Raw genomic sequence first — 18,865 nt, forward strand, 5'->3', positions numbered from 1 at the left:
ATATTAATTTACCAAACAGAGTAAATCTTTATACACCAGAATCACACAAAATATACATATTAAGAATGAATTTGATAAACTTACCTGTGATTGAAATAATATTCCATTTTCAGTTAGGGATTTCATTAACATTGCAGAATGTTGAAAATGAACATTATCTATGAATAAATAAAGTGAAGTTCAAAAACATAATACATATTACAATTTGAAGCTAACAGTTTAAAAGTGGAAACCACAAACTTTGATATAATTTAATTTTAGGTACAAAAAAAGATGCGCTTGCCGAGTGGATAGCATATCCATTCTCCAGCCAAAAGGCTGCAGATTCGAATCCTGCCATGGGCATGGATGTTTGTGATTGTCTGTGAAAATAGTGGTTGTAAGGATTTTTGTCACAAAGACTTGCGAATTCTCTTTAAACTGTGTACTGGTGGCGAGGAGGCGCTGCAGTCATGACAGAAGCAGACAACGCTTAGGACTTCATTAGCAAAGTTTCCGCTGTGTGTGGTATCCATTTTTTTTTTAAATGTGCCTGAAGTGAAAGAATAAGTACAACATTAGTGTTTGAAAGCAAATTATAATGTTTTTGTAGTTTCAAGAATCTTGTAAAGCAAATTTGTGTCAAGTTTTTCAGAAATAAATAACATCACTAGAGTTACATCAGTGAAATGCGTATGAATGTGTTCTAAAAGTATACTTATAAGCAAGCATTCATTCTGTGTAATGATCAAGACTTTCACCAGCTTTACCGCTCATCACAAGTCTGAGTTTTACTGGCGCAGTTGATAGGACTTACAAGGTGAGAGCAATTTGTTATGTAAATGCATGCTCCCATGTTTTAGAGTTCTATTTTGATTATTTGGGCAAAAGTCTGTTTTAATACAAAACAAAAAAAATAGTGTTCGGAGTTTGTTCCATCCTGGAACAGTAGTAGTTTTGATTTATCACCAGAGAAAGAATTTTGTTCCATCCTGGAACAGTAGTACAACAGTTTGGATAAATGAAAAACACGGCAGTGTTCAAGCTATATTTTCGTCCCAGATAATTCAGAATAGTTTTTTTTTTTTTTTTTTTCATTTTAAATTTATTTTGTTCTGCAGTTACCGATTTGTCCTGTTTTGCATGTTAGTTCCATCTTGGAACAGTCAGTACTTGTGATTTCTCACCAGAGAAAGAACACGACAGTGTTATCATAGTTAATTTTTGCATACTGTTTTGATAGTTCTGTTTCGAGATTTCAGTTATTATATAGTAGCGGTGTAAAATCGGAACTATTTTTTTGTTTTGGTTTTGTTTTTATATATCCACACATATATATATTTTATATATCCATATATATATGTATATATATATATATTTGTGTATTTGAAAGTGTAGTAAATTGTATAGTTGAAGTTTTTATCTGATAATATTGTAAGATTTATCTATGTTTACAAATGATATGTTGAATTTAATTATGAGTCCCATAATCGCCAAATATATACATCTCTTTTTGGGCATTTAAAAAAAAAAAATTGCAATTGATTTTTTTTTAAGGGCGATTTTTTTTTTTTTTAAATCAGGCTTTCTGAAATCAAAAGATTTAAGTGATAAACGGTCAGAAGATGATGAAGACATGCCTTCGAAAATAACCAGTACAGCAGTGGCAGTAAGTATGATAGAGTCCCCACCAGGTCAGAAAATGAGTGTATACCAGAAAAAACAAAATTCTAATTCGTCAAACTTCAAAAGGACAATGAGACGCTTTGAAGGTGTTTTGAATGGGCAAAAAGGCAGAAAAATTCCAATGCATTTGACTATGGGGTTCTGCTTCATAACGAACATATTTGTGGCGAGAATATTAGACAAGTAGTGCTACCGCGTGTGAAATGAGAGAATGTCTTAAAAATGGCACATGAAATCCCTCTTGCTGGCCATCTCGGCGAAAAGAAAACCCATCAGCGAATCAAGTACTCATTCTTTTGGCCTACCATTAAACAAGATGTGAAAAAATATTGCGAAAGCTGCAAGGAATGTCAAATGAGAAGGACTGCTACATATGGAGATAGAATCCCCATACGACCTATCGTCAGACCAGAAACTCTGTTTGAGGTATGGAGCGTGGATTGTATCGGACCGTTAGAACCTCCATCGGGAAGAGGACATTGATTCATAATATGTGCTGTTGATTTATGCACTAGATGGGCCGAAGCCATACCTGTCAAGGAAATAAGTGCTAAAACCACATGTAACGTTCTAATGAGGATTTTTACTCAGACTGGATTTCCTAAAATGGTCTGTACCGACCAAGGTACGAATTTCACATCTAAACTCACTCAAGCTTTTGAAGATCTGCTAGGCATAGCTCCACGTTTTTCCACTCCAGGACATCCTGAGAGTATGGGCGCTGTTGAACATTAGAACAGAACTTTAAAAGAGATGATGAATAAGAATATACAGGAACATAGAAGAAACTGGGATTTACATCTTCCCTATCTTCTATTCGCATACCGAGAAGTACCACATAGCACTACTGGGTTATCACCTTTCCAGTTGGTATATGGAAGATTACCTCCAGGCCCCTTATCTTTGTTAAAGGAAATTTGGACTGGTGGATGAGGCATCCCAACCACTGCCTCTCACTCGATTGAAGATTATTTACAAGAGCTTCTTGAAAATCTAAGAAAAGCTCATGAAATTGCATCCGAGAATGCCAAAGGGTCTCAAGAACAATACTCCTCCAGATATAATCTTCGTTCCAAAGAAAAATCCTTCATTGTTGGTGAAAAGGTTTTAGTATTGTTACCTTCATCCTCTCATAAGCTTCTAAATACTTGGACAGGACCTACTACAGTCGTCCAACTTACTAGACCACATTCTGCGAAGGTTGAGATGAAGGATGGAAGTATCAGGGAGCTCCACATAAATAAGCTTTGACCATATATTCAAAGAATTAATCATGTCGGTCTAGTTTTCGAACTAGATGAAGATTTCGGAACACTTCACTATGCACCCGCTGACAAGATGAATAAATCAGTTGAAGATATTAGGAAACACCTTGAGGATATGAAAGCTCTCTTGATGGGAGAACAAAAACAAGAACTTTTTGACATCCCCTGGAAATATGCAGATGTTTTTAGTTCCAAACCTGGTCATGCCAAAGTTGATGGACACTCCATCAAAGTTACAGAGAACTGTTCCCCTAAGAGACTCAAACCCTATAAGGTGCCAATCACTCTACAAAAGGAAGTAGATCGACAAATCAAAGAACTGTCAGATATGGGTCTCATTGAGCCAAGTGTCAGTGAATGGGCTCATCCCGTGGTTTGTGTGGCTAAGAAAAATGGAAGTGTCAGACTATGCATTGACTTTAGATTGCTAAATAGTTTTACTATTCCAGATGCTTATTCAATGAAAATAACTAGAGATTTATTATTTGAGGTAGGACAAGCAAGATTTATCACTCTAGTTTACCTCACCAAGGGATATTGGCAAATCCCTATGGAAAAGAAAGCAAAGCCCTTCACCGCATTCGTGACGCATTCTGGTCACTATCAATCGAACGTCTTGCTGTTTGGAATGAAGAACGCCGGAAGCACATTCTAGAAATCATTAGATAAAGCACTAGCTCCTCATAAGGCATACTGCCGATCTTATATTGGCGATTTGGCTATATTTTCTAAAACATGGTCTGAACATCTCACCCATATAGATGAAGTCTTCAAAACATTAAGAGAGGTAGGTTTAACAGTAAACCTAGAAAAATGTGAATTCGGGAAAAATCAAGTGAAGTTCCTAGGTAATTTGATTGGATCCGGTCAACATTCCCCGTACCCAGAGAAGGTCGAGGTTATAAAAGGTTTAGCGACACCAGCGACAAAGAAGGAAGTAAGAAGTCTACTTGGACTGGCTAGCTACTACCGTGACTACATACCACAATTCTCCCAAATTGTATTACCACTGACAAATCTGACTAAGAAAAGTGTCCCAAATAACATTCCTTGGACTACTGATGCTGATGAAGCTTTTACGAAACTCAAAGAAGAGCTTATAAAAATGCCTTCTTTGCATACTCCAGATCTCGACAAGCCGTTCCAGTTGTATACGGATGCATCAGCAACAGCAATTGGCGCATGCTTAGTTCAAAACAACGAACAAGGAAAAGAATTGCCCATTGCTTTCTTCAGTAAGAAACTAAATTCCTGTCAAATGAAATGGTCAACCATTGAAAGGGAAGCTTTTTGCATCTTGGAGGCGTTGAAAAAGTTTGACACATGGGTATTTGGTGCTGAATACAGGTAATTTCAGATCATAACCCTCTGATCTATCTAACTAAACGTGCCCCTCATGGTGCCAAGTTGTCCCGATGGGCTTTAGCCCTACAACGTTATAATCTGACCGTTACATATAGAAAGGGTAGTCGTCATGGTAATGCTGATGCCCTTTCCAGATTAAAAACTGATATAATTAATTAATGTTATTGGCTTGTTTCTTAATAATGATTATATATTTTCTCGATGTTTAGTTAATGATAATTATATAGTTTTTTTTGTGTGTGGGAGCTGCATCGCACCATAAAGCTCTCACCTCATTTCTTGTATTTTAGAGTCAATTACTCACTTGAGTTTTTTTTTTTTTTTAGATGCAACATCGACACTCCTGTGATGGATGTGCTTTCCCCAAAGGGAGTTGTAAGGATTTTTGTCACAAAGACTTGCGAATTCTCTTTAAACTGTGTACTGGTGGCGAGGAGGCGCTGCAGTCGTGACAGAAGCAGACGACGCTTAGGACTTAATTTGCAAATTTCTGCTGTGTGTGGTATCCATTTTTTTTTTAAATGTGCCCGAAGTGAAAGAATAAGTACAACATTAGTGTTTGAAAGCAAATTATAATGTTTTTGTAGTTTCAAGAATCTTGTAAAGCAAGTTTGTGTCAAGTTTTTCAGAAATAAATAACATCACTAGAGTTACATCAGTGAAATGCGTATGAATGTGTTCTAAAAGTATACTTATAAGCGAGCATTCATTCTGCGTAATGATTAAGACTTGCACCAGCTTTACCGCTCATCAGAAGTCCGAGTTTTACTGTGGTGATGGTCGATGGTGCTGGTGTTGATGATGAAAGAAAGTAGTTTCGGTTAGTGGAGTGGTGGAGATGGAAGGTTGTGGAGAAGGTGCTCTCCCTCGATGAATCTTTGGACTCCCTGGAGGTGTTATGTAATAATAATAATAATGAAATTTATCTGAAAATTAGGATGCGGCCTATAAGTTGAATCAGTCTTCTAAACTAGTGCGCCTTATACCCTGATATGTTTTTTATGTATATGCAGTTACAGTGTGTCATCACTTGTTGGTAATGGGTGATCATCTTGAATAGTTGCATGGTCACTAACAGTCACACATTTAAACTAGTAATCAATACATTATTATATTTAATTTTTTTTATACCCATGGATTGTACTAAGCACAGACATAGCTATATGAATCTGTTTAAGTGTGCAAAAAAGAATGGCAATAGGGCAGCAAAGTGGCACTTTAGGCCTATGTCTACAGAAAAAATGGTATGAATACGAATTTGGCAGAAACAAAAGCAACATAGAGATTCTAAAAAAAAAACAATTTCTGCAAAAAACTGGCAAAAAGGACAGAAAATGAAAATGAATTAAAAACTTGGATAATGGCTCAAAGAAGATTGGGTTGCTGCGCATTTACAAAAATGATTATTCAATGAGCAAATTATTGTCAACAGAAAGAAATATCAATTTCATATGGGTTTGATATGGCGATGGCAGGTTTCTCTTCCCTGAAACTAAGCCCTCTCTCTCACACACAAGCACTATTCACGTATCATGGTCTTTAGATTTATGAAAAGAAATTATTTACAGATAGCTAATATAGATGAAGTGCCTCTGACTTTTGATGTGCCCCCCCCCAAACAAGACTGTTGACTCCAAAGGTAAAAAAAATATTGTTAAAACTTTTGATCATGAAAAAAAAAACCAGCATATTGTTTTGTCATACTGTGCAGATGGAACAAAATTGCCACCTTTTTAATTTTTAAAAGGAAAATATGCCCAAAGAAAAATTTCCCAAAGGAGTATATATTCATCCAAAAGGATGGATGAGGAAGGGATAAAGTTATGAATAAAGGTATGATCCAGATGTCCTGGAAATTTGTCAGTAAGCTTTGTTAGTATGGGATCAGTTTGGATGCCATAAAACTGAAGCTGTTAAGAATGAACTTTGCAAAATGAACACAAAAATAGCTGTACTCACTTCCATACTTCAACCTTTAGATGTATCAATAAACAAACCATTTAAAGGATTTGTGAAGGGAAAAAATGGGTAAATTGGATGCAATCTCTAAATTTTGAGGAAACGTTGTCATAGAATGAAGTGAAACCCAAAATTATTAGAAAATCTTTTCAAAAGTGTGGCATTAGTAATTCTCTTGATGGTACAAAGGATGACTTATTATTTCAAGACAGTGATGAGTCAGTTTCAAGAATCAAGTTCTGAAAATTTTGAGAGTGAAGATGAATAAAAATTTGAAAAGAGGATTAATGAAATTTATAAAAATGATTTTATATTATATATATATATATATATATATATTATATGTTTAGATATTTTTAATGATTTTTAAGACTAATAAATGGATAATACATGTATTAAAATTAAAAAAAATATATATAATATTGACATGAAAAATGTGATGGATCCAATACAATGGTTCATCTTATAAGGTGAAAAATACAGTAATTATGACAGTTAGGAGCATCTTGGAGAAGTGCTATGGCTTGAGGAATGAAAAGGAAAGAATATTTAGTGCATAGGAAGTGGTTAGATGATAAACCAAATTGGGGATTAAGTGAAAGAGTAGAGATATAAAGTAAGAGCTGCAAAAAAAAATATATTGTGGAAAGTATCTTTTCTTTATGATAATAAAGAAAAGATAATCAACATGCTCATGAGAAGTACCAGGTGCTAGCAAGAAGGGTAACTGAAGAGTGCAAAGGAAATCCAAAAGAGTTAAGGTTACCTGGCTTTAAATTGTCATTTTTTTTTTGTGTCTAGCGAATACCACATGCAACTTTTTTTCAGGAAATTATGACTATTAGTTTTGTACAACATTTCATACAACTGTTATTATTCAAATTAAACTTGTACTAAATGTTGAAAAATCACAGCGAGATTAAAGATGAGTGGTTCATTGTTGCAGCATGCTGTATAATTTCTTTCATAGCATAATTCATTAATATGCAGGTTTTTTTATATATTATTATGGCACTGGGAACTCCATGGAGTCCTAAGACTCATCATGGGAGACCCAACCTATCAACATAATATCTACGATAACTATGCTTGAAACTATTACCAGACAAAGCATTCACAACTAACTCAGGTAACCCATTCCATTTATTCACCATTCTCTAAGGGAAAAAATCTAATTCGCACACCCTTGCTAATCTTACTCTTGTTCTTCCCCATCTAAAAAAGTGCTGAAACATCACTTCACCCTGCATCAAGCATATAAAATCCTTCAAGTAACTTAAATGTTTCTATAATATAACAGCTCCTCTTTTTTTGCCTATCAACCAACTTTTGTAATCCACAAACCCTCAGTCTGTGCTCATACACAGCATTCCCCAGGCCACTCACCATTCTGGTCACTCATGTCTAGATCATTTCCCATTTCCTCATCCTCAAGAAATCCAGGTGACCACACCTGAGCAAAGTAATCCAGATGTGGTTGTATTAAGGCTTTATAAAAAGGAATGTAAACTCCCTTATCTCTGCTTGTTAGTGTTCTGCAATAACCAAGTAATACTGTGAGCTACCCTGGCAATGCGTTCCTTTAAAATTCAACTCTATCTACTACTAAACCTCAAATCCCTGGCTTCATCAATTTCACGGAGTCCAGTTCTCTCAGAACTGATGATGAAATTGATGTGGTACACAGTTTTTGTAATCTTTGTATCCCAAAATGCATAACTTTAAACGTTTCCACATTAATTGCCATCTATTATGTTTTGTCAGCCTATTTAAATCATCCTGCAAGCTCTTTACACTACCTTGATTAATTATTACCCAACTTTGCATCATCAGCAAACTGAATATCTCTCTTTAAATTATTTCATATATCATTTATGTACCAATTAAACAGCAGTAGTCCAAGCACAGAGCCCTGTGACACACCATTAGTCACCTGCCTTCTCTTGGATTCTGCTCCTCCGTATACTACTTTTTGGTATTTATCAATCAGCTACGCTTTTATCCACATCACTAGTTTCATATCCATCCCCATTTGTTGAAGTTTACGTAACAGAGTGTCTGTGGTATCCTGTCAAATGCCTTTGCAAAATACAGCAGTACCTTCATGTTGCCATTCCTTTTATCCAAATCAGCTGTCACTCTATTATAAAATGTGCGTAGATTACTAAGGCATGACTGACCTTCATAAAGCCACAATATCCCTCATAGAGTATCATGTTCTTATCTATCCATTTTCTGAATTCTCTTTTTGATGTTAATTTTACAATACTTTAACTACCTACTCCTATGATACTGGTTGGTCTGTAATTTGCTACTACAGAAGTAGATTTTCCTTTATGCAAAGGAATTATTTTGCCCTCCTTCCACTCTCTTGGAACTTTGCCAGAGCTAAGAAATAAATTAAACATTCTAGTGAAAGGAATCACCAGTACCCTTGCACATTCTCTTAAAATGCAAGCCAACATCCGATCCAATCCCACATCTGTATTTGCATTCGGATACTGCAGTACTTTACTCTCCAATTCATCAACCTTTGTTCTTACATTGGTCCCTTTCACCTCTGCCAATATCTTCAATATATCATAACAATATCTTCACTTCGATGTTATAACATTGTGAAGCAGTCCATCAGTAGCTCAACAATTTCATCTGTCTCTGTCACCTTTCTACCATCTGCACTCATTAAAGTTATCCTTCCACAATCATTCTTCCTTCTATTTTCCACATAAAAAAAAAACAAAAAAAAAAAAAAACTGATATTTTCTTTTGCCTGCTTAGCTAATTTCCTCTCATAATCTTATGAAAGGAAATCACTTCTCTTGCCTGATCCTTGTATTGTTCATGAATTAGCTGGTCACCTTTTCCCTTATATAACCTCCTCAACGTTTTCTTTTTTTTTCTCATGCATAATGTTACTACACACCCATCCAACTCCTACCCGATTTACCATCCTGACCTAAAGTATACATTGTGATATTGCTTCTTCCCTTGCCTATTCCCACTCACTGTGAACATCCTTCTCTTGCAGATTTTTATGCCATGGTGCTACTTCAAGCTGCCTTGTAGTTCCACATGTGTCCACTAGGAACAACCTTCCGACTCAAGACCATCTGATTGCTTTCCCCAATTGGAGGTAACATACTAACTTTAGTTGTGGACAGGTCTTCTGATTCTATAACCAGATACAACACTCTTGTACTACAAGCCCCCTATGTTACCTTTTGCTTGATATAAATATCTATCAATAAGCATATAAATACTACTTCCTTTATGTCATATGATCTTTCCTTCTTCCAGCCTATGTCTCCGAAGTTGAACTCTCATAATAATTATTTGACTTGAACTAATTGTACTAACATACTAATGCTTGTTTTCCACATCATCCCTAGCTCCCCCTGGTCTATAGCAGCAACCAATTTTATATTTTGTTCTATTTTGCCACAATCTCGCACTAGATTGACTCAAAAGAACTGTCTTCTGCCAAGTGACTCCTACTTTTGTTGGCTGCAATTCATCAGATAGTATCAGCAATACTCCAACTCATGTACTGTCTACTCTGTCCTCCCTGAAAATACTAAATCCATCACATTCTATGCCTGTAACTGTGTCATCTGCTGTTAGCCATTCTTACTAATGTCTATAATGCTGAAGACAACCCAGAAGAATTCTATTGATATACTGCAAGTGAAAGAATGAATAAATATGAAAGAATAACTCTTCTAAATGCAGATGGCCTGAGGTTTACAGATGCAAAAGAGGCTGTTCAACTAACAAGTGCCCATTTTGTTAAAAGCTATCAACCTAGTGTACACAACATTGAACTCACTGCTACCTCTTCACTGGATGAAGAAATTCAGGTGTATGAGGACGAGGTATTAGAGCTGTTGCACAAACTGAATAAGAATACAGCAATAGGGACTGATGGGATATCAGCACATGTGCTAAAAGTGCGTTTCTGCTATTCCTTTGACCAGGCTGTTTAATACGAGTCTCGGAACAGGGAAGATTCCGCAGGAATGTATGGTAATTCCATTGCACACAAGGGTGGTGCAAAGACTGATGTATTCAACTACCAACCAATTAGTATCTCAGGAGTGGTGGTGAAGATTTTGGAAAAATTGGTTAGGGCTTGCATTCAGAAATGGGTTGACACTGAATCTCTTTGCAATTAGCAAGGCAGTTTCATTTGTTGCTTAAATTGGAGAATGTGGATTTGGATTATAGAATATTAATGTGGATAAGAGGATGGCAGACTGACAGATATCAAAAGGTGGTATATGGGGGATGTGAGTCTGCAAGATTTAAGGTAACCAGTGGTGTAGCACAAAGATCAGTGCTTGGTCCACTGTTATTTAATCTATACATTAATGATATTAGGAAGAATTTGACAAGCGACATATAGCTATTTGCTGATGATGCAAAGATAGGTAGGCAATCAGGAATGCTGCTGATATGCAGCATTCCTTGCAGAATGATTTGAATAGGCTGAAATTGTGGGCATGGGAAAATGGATGTCAGTAAATGTAAAGTCATGAATGTTGTATTATATTGATGGATTATGCTTGAAGAAACTGATGAGGCTAGCGATCTTGGAGTGTTAATAGACAGGAAGTTAAAGTTCAGAGGCCATGTAGCAAACATTGCAAATACAACTCAAAAGATGATCGCATACAGACAAATAGGCCCTTCAGAACACAAACAATTTACACACAAAAAATACTAGTTGTGGTGGTGGGCAGTAGATGACGTTGATTGGTAGTAGAGGTTCGGTGTATTGGTGAAGACAGACAGTTGTACAGTAGATATCCTCCCACGATGAGTCTATGGACTCCTTGAAGGTGTTACGAATAATAATAATAATAATAATAAAATGCTGAAAGCAACATTCACATGTAAAGATAAGGATGTCATTTTGCCTCTTTATAAGGCCTTGATAAGACCTCACTTGGACTATTGTGCACAGGTCTGGTCTCCTGGTTTCCTTTGTGATTCTGATATACTGAAGAGAGAGTGCAAAGGAGAGTGTTAAAAATGATATCAGGATTATGGAATACTGATTATGAAGACAGATTGAGAATTTGTAGACTGCAGAAATTAGCAAACAGGAGAAAGAGAGGTGATATGATTGAGACTTACAAACTTCTGAAAGGGTCATACAGGATTTCAATGGATAGAATTTTTCAATTTATGGAGGGTGGGGAAAGGACAAGAGGGCATACTTGGAAGTTGAGAATGAATGCTGCTAAGAAGGGGGTGAGGGCTAGATTTTTCTCTAATAGGGTAGTGCGTGATTGTAATGGATTGCCATTAGATGTTGTGAGTGCAAGCAGTGTAAATGAATTCAAGAATAAGTATGATAGCTGTTGTGTGTAGTATGTAGCCTCCTGATGAGTCCTGACTCCCTGGAGGTATCTCTTAATATTAATGATGATAATTTTTGGCACAGTTGCAATAACCAATGCCACAAATTCCTCCGTTATTCCTGATGCTTCTAGCAAAAGTATATAGAAAGTGTACTTAGGCCTCCATCCACACTTACATCTAAAATATCATTACACCATTCGATATCATTGCCTGAGAAACTAGATTAAGAATTTTTTTGTTAACTCACTTCATGGGTGCCTTCACACACACTTGCCTGCATCTGCCCTAATTTTTTCAGTTTTCCTGACTTTGCACTTCCACACTCTCAGTGAACAAAGCTCTCTCAAGACACCTAACTTCTCTGTTTAAGTGCAGTTCATCAGCATTAAACAAATCTTTCTGTCAATCAAACTCAAGCCACAGATCCAAAAACTCTATATCATTTCTTCTGCACAACTTGCATATTGATTTTCTAATATAGCGAAACCTGTGGGATATCCATAATTATAGAGTAACGTGTGCAACAGTAAATAAGTTTTTTTTATTATGTAAATATTTCATCTTATGTATCATAAGACATCATCAGTACAATTTTTGAGCAACAATAGGAAATGAATTAAAAAACAGTAGTGCACATGCTTAGATTGGAATCCCTCTACATATATAGTCATGTGTTCATGACTATATATGTAGAGGACCGAAAAACTAATGGACTGAAATTGAAACTAAACTAAAATTAAAATATAACATCTAAATTTATGTAATCCAAATGAGGATAACAATTTCCCAAAATTTTGGAATAGTGAGACAGTAATTTCGATTAAGATTAGGTCTATGAAGTAAGGCTTCAGCACTTTCTTTATACAAACGTTCATGTTTATATATATATCTATGTAGTAGCTTGGTGTTATTCCTCTGGATCCTGTGGTTAGTATTTTCACTTTTGCATTGTGCTAGGCTAGATTTATGGGGTTTGATGAGATGGATGTGGTCTTGATGTTCAGAGATATGTTTATAAATTTTCCTGTTTGCCCATAGTAAGACAATTTACACAAACATGGTATATGCCAGGTAGCATCATTGGTGAGAGTTTATCTTTTGGAGAAGGTAGCAAGTTGTGAATTTGGTTGATGGGTTTATAGGTAGCAATGAGTTATTTTTTCATAAATTTTGTCATTCAGAGTTGTCATAGGCGTCCTGTGGACTTCTTTGTGGGTCAGTTTATAGGAGAGTGGTTGATTATTTTTTTACGTAATTTTGGATTATATCCATTTATTAAGTATGTTTCTTTGACAATTTCCGATTCCTGTTTCAGAGATTCTTCTGAAGAGCAAATCTGTGCACTGAATACTCAAGATTTTATGATGCCATATTTTTAAGATGGATGGTAAGTTGATGCATTGTGGATATAATGACCTGAAAAAGTTGGTTTTGAGTAGACAGAAGTGGAAATGGATCCATCTTACTTATGATGGATGTGTACATCGAGAAAGGAAATACTATTTGATGATTCTTTTTCTAGTGTGAATTTAATACAAAGATGTAGAGTGTTGATCTCCTCTATTCCTTTAAAATTTCCCCACCAAGTGAATACTTTGCATCCCATCGCTGCTTACCAAATCTCAAAACTCACACTTTACAACATTCAACTAATAGTTCTACTTACCTGCCCATTCACGCAATCTATTCAAATCCTCCTGTAAGGCCATAACATCTGCTTGACTCTGCATTGCTCTCCATAATTTTGCATCATCTGCAAACAGCTGCAACCCATCGCAATATCCTTAATATATAAATTGAGCAACAATGGTCCCAAAATTGACCCATGCTGTACACCACTAGTGACCTTCCTCTTTTCGGATACTGCACCCTCATACAGAACTTTCTGATACCTATCTGAAAATTATAGGCCAATCTGTTTATCTGGAGTTGTGGTGAAGGTACTGGACAATTGGTGAGAAGTAGGATACAGAAGTGGGTTGATAACAGCAGTATTCTCTGTGGTTATCAGCATGGGTTTGTTAAAGGGATATCATATTTTACTAACTTACTTATGTACTATAACAAGGTGACAAATACCTTGGACAGAGGAGATGCATATACAGTGGTGTACTTGGATTTTGCAAAAGCTTTTGATAGATTGCCACATGACAAGCTGTTAAATAAATTGAAACTGGGGATTGGATAACAGACTTCTGATCCAACTCAGAAGTCTGTTATCCAATCCTACCAGGTGCCAATTTACTTGGTTTTTTCCCCTTTGGTTGTGTGAAATGTCAGTCCTGATCTATGTATCATTTTTTTCTCAACATCCTTGATATTTTCTTTTTTGATGGATTTCGCCAGATCAGCTACTCTATCCAATGTAGAAAATGCTGCAAGTACAAAAGATTTTGTACACTCTTGGTCATCAGAGGCAGCTGAAGTTGTTTTCGTGATCTTAACATTATGGATATTTTTCGTAGTGGTCAAAAGACAACTTGTAACTTTTAAAACTTTTGCCATTTTATATGTAACTTTTTAATGTAAGGTAAAGAAATGGCATCTCTGTAATTATCTTGTTGTATATGCTATGGAATATGTGATGATCTGTTTAAGATGCTATTGATAGTCTTCAGATTGCATCCATTTTTAGGAGAACATCTTTAAGATCTCATTTTAAATCAACTATAGACATATAAAAGACCTGCATATTAATGAATTTGGCTGCAAGAGAACTTATACAGCACACATCAACAATGGACCATGCATCCTGACATCTCACTATGATTTTTCAACATCTAGTTTAAGTTTAATTTGAATAATAAGCTATTAATTCAGAAATCTCTCTCAGAAATCTAATTACATAACACAAGTAGAAAATTACAGACCAATTGATATCTCAGGATTCAAGGTTAAAGTAGCAAAAAAAAATTGGTTAAACATAAAATCCAGCTGTGGGTGGACAGGAATACATTATTCTATTGTGGGAAGCATGGTTTTGTAAAAGGCAGGTTTTACCTTAGTAATTTACTGATGTTTTATATTTTTATATTAGAGTGTTAGCAGAAGTAGATAAGGTTATTGGCTACATCATGGTACTGCTGAACCTTGCAAAGGCATTTGACAGACTACTACATGAAAAACTATTACAAATAGTGGGAGTAAATGGGCATGGATACGAAGCTGATAGCATACACCAGAGAATAATATATGGTAGTAGAGCGGAATCTAGGCGATGGAGGATGACGATTGGAGTTCCTCAGGTTTCTGTATCAGGGTCACTACTCTTTAATTTCTATATTAAGTTTAATTTGTATATAATATTAAGTGAAAGATTTAAATGGGGATATTCAGTTGTTTGCTGCAAAACTGGGGAATGCAATACTCAATCAAGGTGATTTAGATATCCTGCAGAATGATTTAAATAAACTGGAATTGTGAATTAAGGATAATGGTTGTTAATTTAATGTTGCTAAATGTAAGGCTATGCATTTTAGGTTGAAAATGTTATAGACTATGTATCACAGCGATAGTACTGGATTACAGGAAACTGATGAGGCTAGGGACTTGGGGGGTAATGTTGGACAGATAGTAGTTAAGAGAACATATTGCAAAAGTTTGTAACATAGCTCAAAGGATTACCAGGATGTTGAAAAACATTCTAACAATTATAGATAAGGAGATTATTATCCATCTTTATAAGGTTATGATTTGATTCCTCTTGACTACTGTGCACAAATTTGGTCACCTGATTTTCTTGGGGATCAGGAGGTGGTAGACAGGATTCAGAGAGATGAGTGACCAAGCTGGCGAAAAGTCTGCAAAATGTTCCCTATGATGAAAGTTTGAAGGTGTGTGGGTTGCAAGGTTTAATTAAAAGGCAGAAAAAGAGGGAATGTGATATAAATTTATAAGTTAATACAACACGAATAGAAAGAGTTTAAGTAAGGGTGTGCAGACTAGATCTTTTTCTTGGAGAGTAGTGAGTGAATGGAATTGATTGCCAAAATGAGTTGCAAGTGCTCTGACAGTGAATGAGTTTAAGGAGAGGTATGATGTTCGATGATGTGTGTAAATGGTTAGTGTGGGTCGTCTATGATGACTCTTCTGACTCCATAGAGATATTATTATTATTATTATTATATAAGATATATTTAAAATGCAAATTGCTGATATTCTGATGTGAAGGATAAAAAGATAAAAAATGTCTTGATGATGTTTTTCACAAAAAATTATTTCCCATAATAGTTTCTTATGTTTAAATTTTGTGCCTTATATGTGCATATTGTCACTTTTATGGTTTATAGTATTTTTGTTTTCATTTTTGAATAATGGACTGCTCTCTCATCCTTTCTTTATTTTTTCACCATTATAATTTATTTGTTGGAATTGAAGTGACAAAATGAATCAGCATATAGAATAACAGGTCTAAATCTACATACCTATTCCATGAAATTATTCTACAAATCATTAGGTTAATACATGCCATTACTGACATGAAGATGTTAATGTCAGCTCTTTGCTTTATGCGGATGATGTTATACTTCTAAATAAATCCGCTACAAGTCTGCAAGATTCTCTGACTAAATTGAATAACGGTTGTAATAGATATGGTATGAAGGTCAGCAATAAAAAGACAAAGACAATGAAAATAGGCAGAATCATTGAAAATGTCAACTGTGTTGTGAATGGAGAACCTGTGGAACAAGTAAAACATTTCAGCTACTTAGGCACAATTTTTACTGAAGATGGTAAATTAAATATAGAAATAGACAACAGAATCAGCAAAGCTGGTATGGTGGGAAGTCAATTGAATAAATTCATATGGAATAAAAGAGAAATTAGTCGGAACACTAAATTAGCTGTATACAAGACAGTGTTCAAACCAGTTTTAACTTATGGATATGAGAGCTGGGTCAGAAGTAAAACACTTGACCAAAGACTAGAGACCGCAGATATCAGAGTCCTGAGAAAGATTATAGGCATGAATAGATGGCATCAATGGCAATATCATATTAAAAATGAGGATATTAGGAAAGAACTTGACATTGTCAGCATCCAGGAATGCATTAGCAGAGCTAATCTCAGGTGGTAAGGTCACTTAAATAGAATGGGAGAGGAAAGATTAGCAAAACAAGTGTTCTCTGCCAGGTTGGCAGGAAAACGACCCAGAGGAAGACCAAAATATAGGTGGATTGATACGGTACAAAGTGCCTTAGACGATAGAAATATAAGATCTGATAATGTTGGCGTCTTGACAAGTAACAGACTAATTTGGAGGAAAATTGTAGATAGGAAGTTAGTAATGATGTAATTTTTTTCATGTAGTACTATTATATCCTGTACACCCCTTGAGGGTACATGGCAGGAATTTGATGATGATGATGCCATTACTGAAAAACAAATCAAAAAGTTCATAGGATATATTTCGTGATTACACCACATTTTTTATTATTCAGTTATACAAAATACTGAAATAATAGTATAACCGAATAATAAAAAATGTGGTGTAATCACCAAAATATATCTTTTGTACCAATTAGCCACAGAAGTCTACGCCTGCAAATCAAAAAGTATTATTCTACAAATTCCCAGGTTCATTGGTACTTTGATTAAAAAACAATCTCTCTTTTTTTTTTTTTTGATCTCTCTCAAAAAAAATTTTTTTAACAGCATCATAGTTATTTCAATAAAAAATGAATTATAAGGTTTGTGGACTGATAAACAGACTTCACTCCATGAACCTTATAATTCATTTTTCAATGAACTGTTCACTAGATGATTTGTAGTTTTGATGAACTATGATTTTTTAATAAATTTTGGTTTTTGATTAATTGAAAAAATCATGTTTTTAAACTGCTGACTGATGAATTTTTTCAAAATTTTGAACTGCCTTCTGATGATTGTTTTTTGATTAACCGATGTTTGATGAATTTTTTTTTTTTTTTCAATAAATTGACTTTTCATAAATTGTTGTTCAATGATTTGTTTTCAGCGAATATTCTGTATACCATAATTTCCTGCTGTATTTGCATTATCTTTAACAGCTGTTCTTTCATCTTTGTTATTCTATAACTGGAAATCTGTTTTCCTATTTGGAATGTACACTCAACAAAATGGTTACTCAATTGTACTATACTGTATCTGTCGATGTTCTATTGTCTGTATTCCTTGTGGTTATAGCAAATACTATATATACATTTATTTTTTTAAATTTTTTTTTCATTACTTGTACTTACTGCATGGTGCACTAAATGTTTGGACTTACCATCTGCTGTACCATGAATAAGCAGAAATTTCTTTCCTTTCATTTTAGAAACTTTCTTAAGAAGATCAGACTTTTCATATTTCATTGCATTATTCTGAGTAGGTAATCCCATATATCTTTCTGTATATGCTGAATCTACAAAAAAAGAAGCCAAAATTTATATGAGGTTTACATTAAAAAAATATATTTCTGTTATAAAATGTTATTAAAAAAAGGAAAAAAAATCCAGGATGCAGATGATCCATTTTGTCCATGGGGAAGTGGTAATCTGAAAAAATTTGGAAACTTGTATGAATTGTACATGACCTAAATATATCAAACAATTCAGGATAATGACTAAATTTTTAACCCCCCTCCCCATGGAAATGTATAAATACATATGCAATGATCTATTAATGTTTACTTAAATTACATATGTTTCTTCCTAGGAGTTGATTATATAGCATTGAATGTCAAATAAATACTGTTTTTTTTCTGCTAATTGATATAACCATAGCTGCACATTAAATTTAAATTTATATTGTTTTATTGGTCTGAAATTAATAAAAAAACAAAGTAATGGACACCAGTATAAATAATCTTGGTGACAGGCAAACATAAGATTGCAGATATATGACAGCACAGAGATAATTAATATTTTACTGTAATATCATATTATACAGAATTAAGCATTCCTGCATGACATCGCAAGTCTAATTTTTACCTTCACGAGCTCCGAAGATGATGCACTGTCGAAACGGCTCGCACCCCATTCTCCCATCCTTGATCTTATCCCATAATATCCTTCTCCTTCCCCAAAAATTTCTATGTTCACCCTCATCCCAAAGTATTCTCTGCTGACCCTTAATAATTTAAAAAATAAAAAAAAAAAACCCAGGTTTTTCAAAAAAGTTCACATACCTCTTGCCTCACCAATAATCTTGGCAACAAATATCTTGGCTTGCTCAGTTGTCGGAGCTTCCAGGTCCTCTCTACAGCACTGTGATTTCATGCACGC

At 34.9% G+C, this 18,865-nt stretch overlaps 1 protein-coding gene across 3 annotated transcripts in view; it reads right to left on the reverse strand.

Moving 5' to 3' along the window:
* The window catches only part of LOC150109008 (inactive dipeptidyl peptidase 10-like), a 958,620-nt gene that overhangs the window by 12,415 nt on the left and 927,340 nt on the right, over positions 1 to 18,865 (reverse strand). For all 3 annotated transcript variants that reach the window (XM_090405008.1, XM_090405015.1, XM_090404998.1), the window contains exons 19-20: positions 17,869 to 18,003; positions 85 to 158 (exon numbers count right to left, since the gene is read on the reverse strand). In XM_090405008.1, the coding sequence (XP_090261134.1) occupies positions 85 to 158; positions 17,869 to 18,003 (209 nt within the window). The remainder of the gene's footprint in view (positions 1 to 84; positions 159 to 17,868; positions 18,004 to 18,865) is intronic.

The sequence above is a fragment of the Typopeltis vanoorti genome, chromosome 2 (genome assembly GCF_054136105.1).
Source record: "Typopeltis vanoorti isolate ZY-2024b chromosome 2, IOZ_Tvanoo_1.0, whole genome shotgun sequence".
NCBI lineage: Eukaryota > Metazoa > Arthropoda > Arachnida > Uropygi > Thelyphonidae > Typopeltis > Typopeltis vanoorti.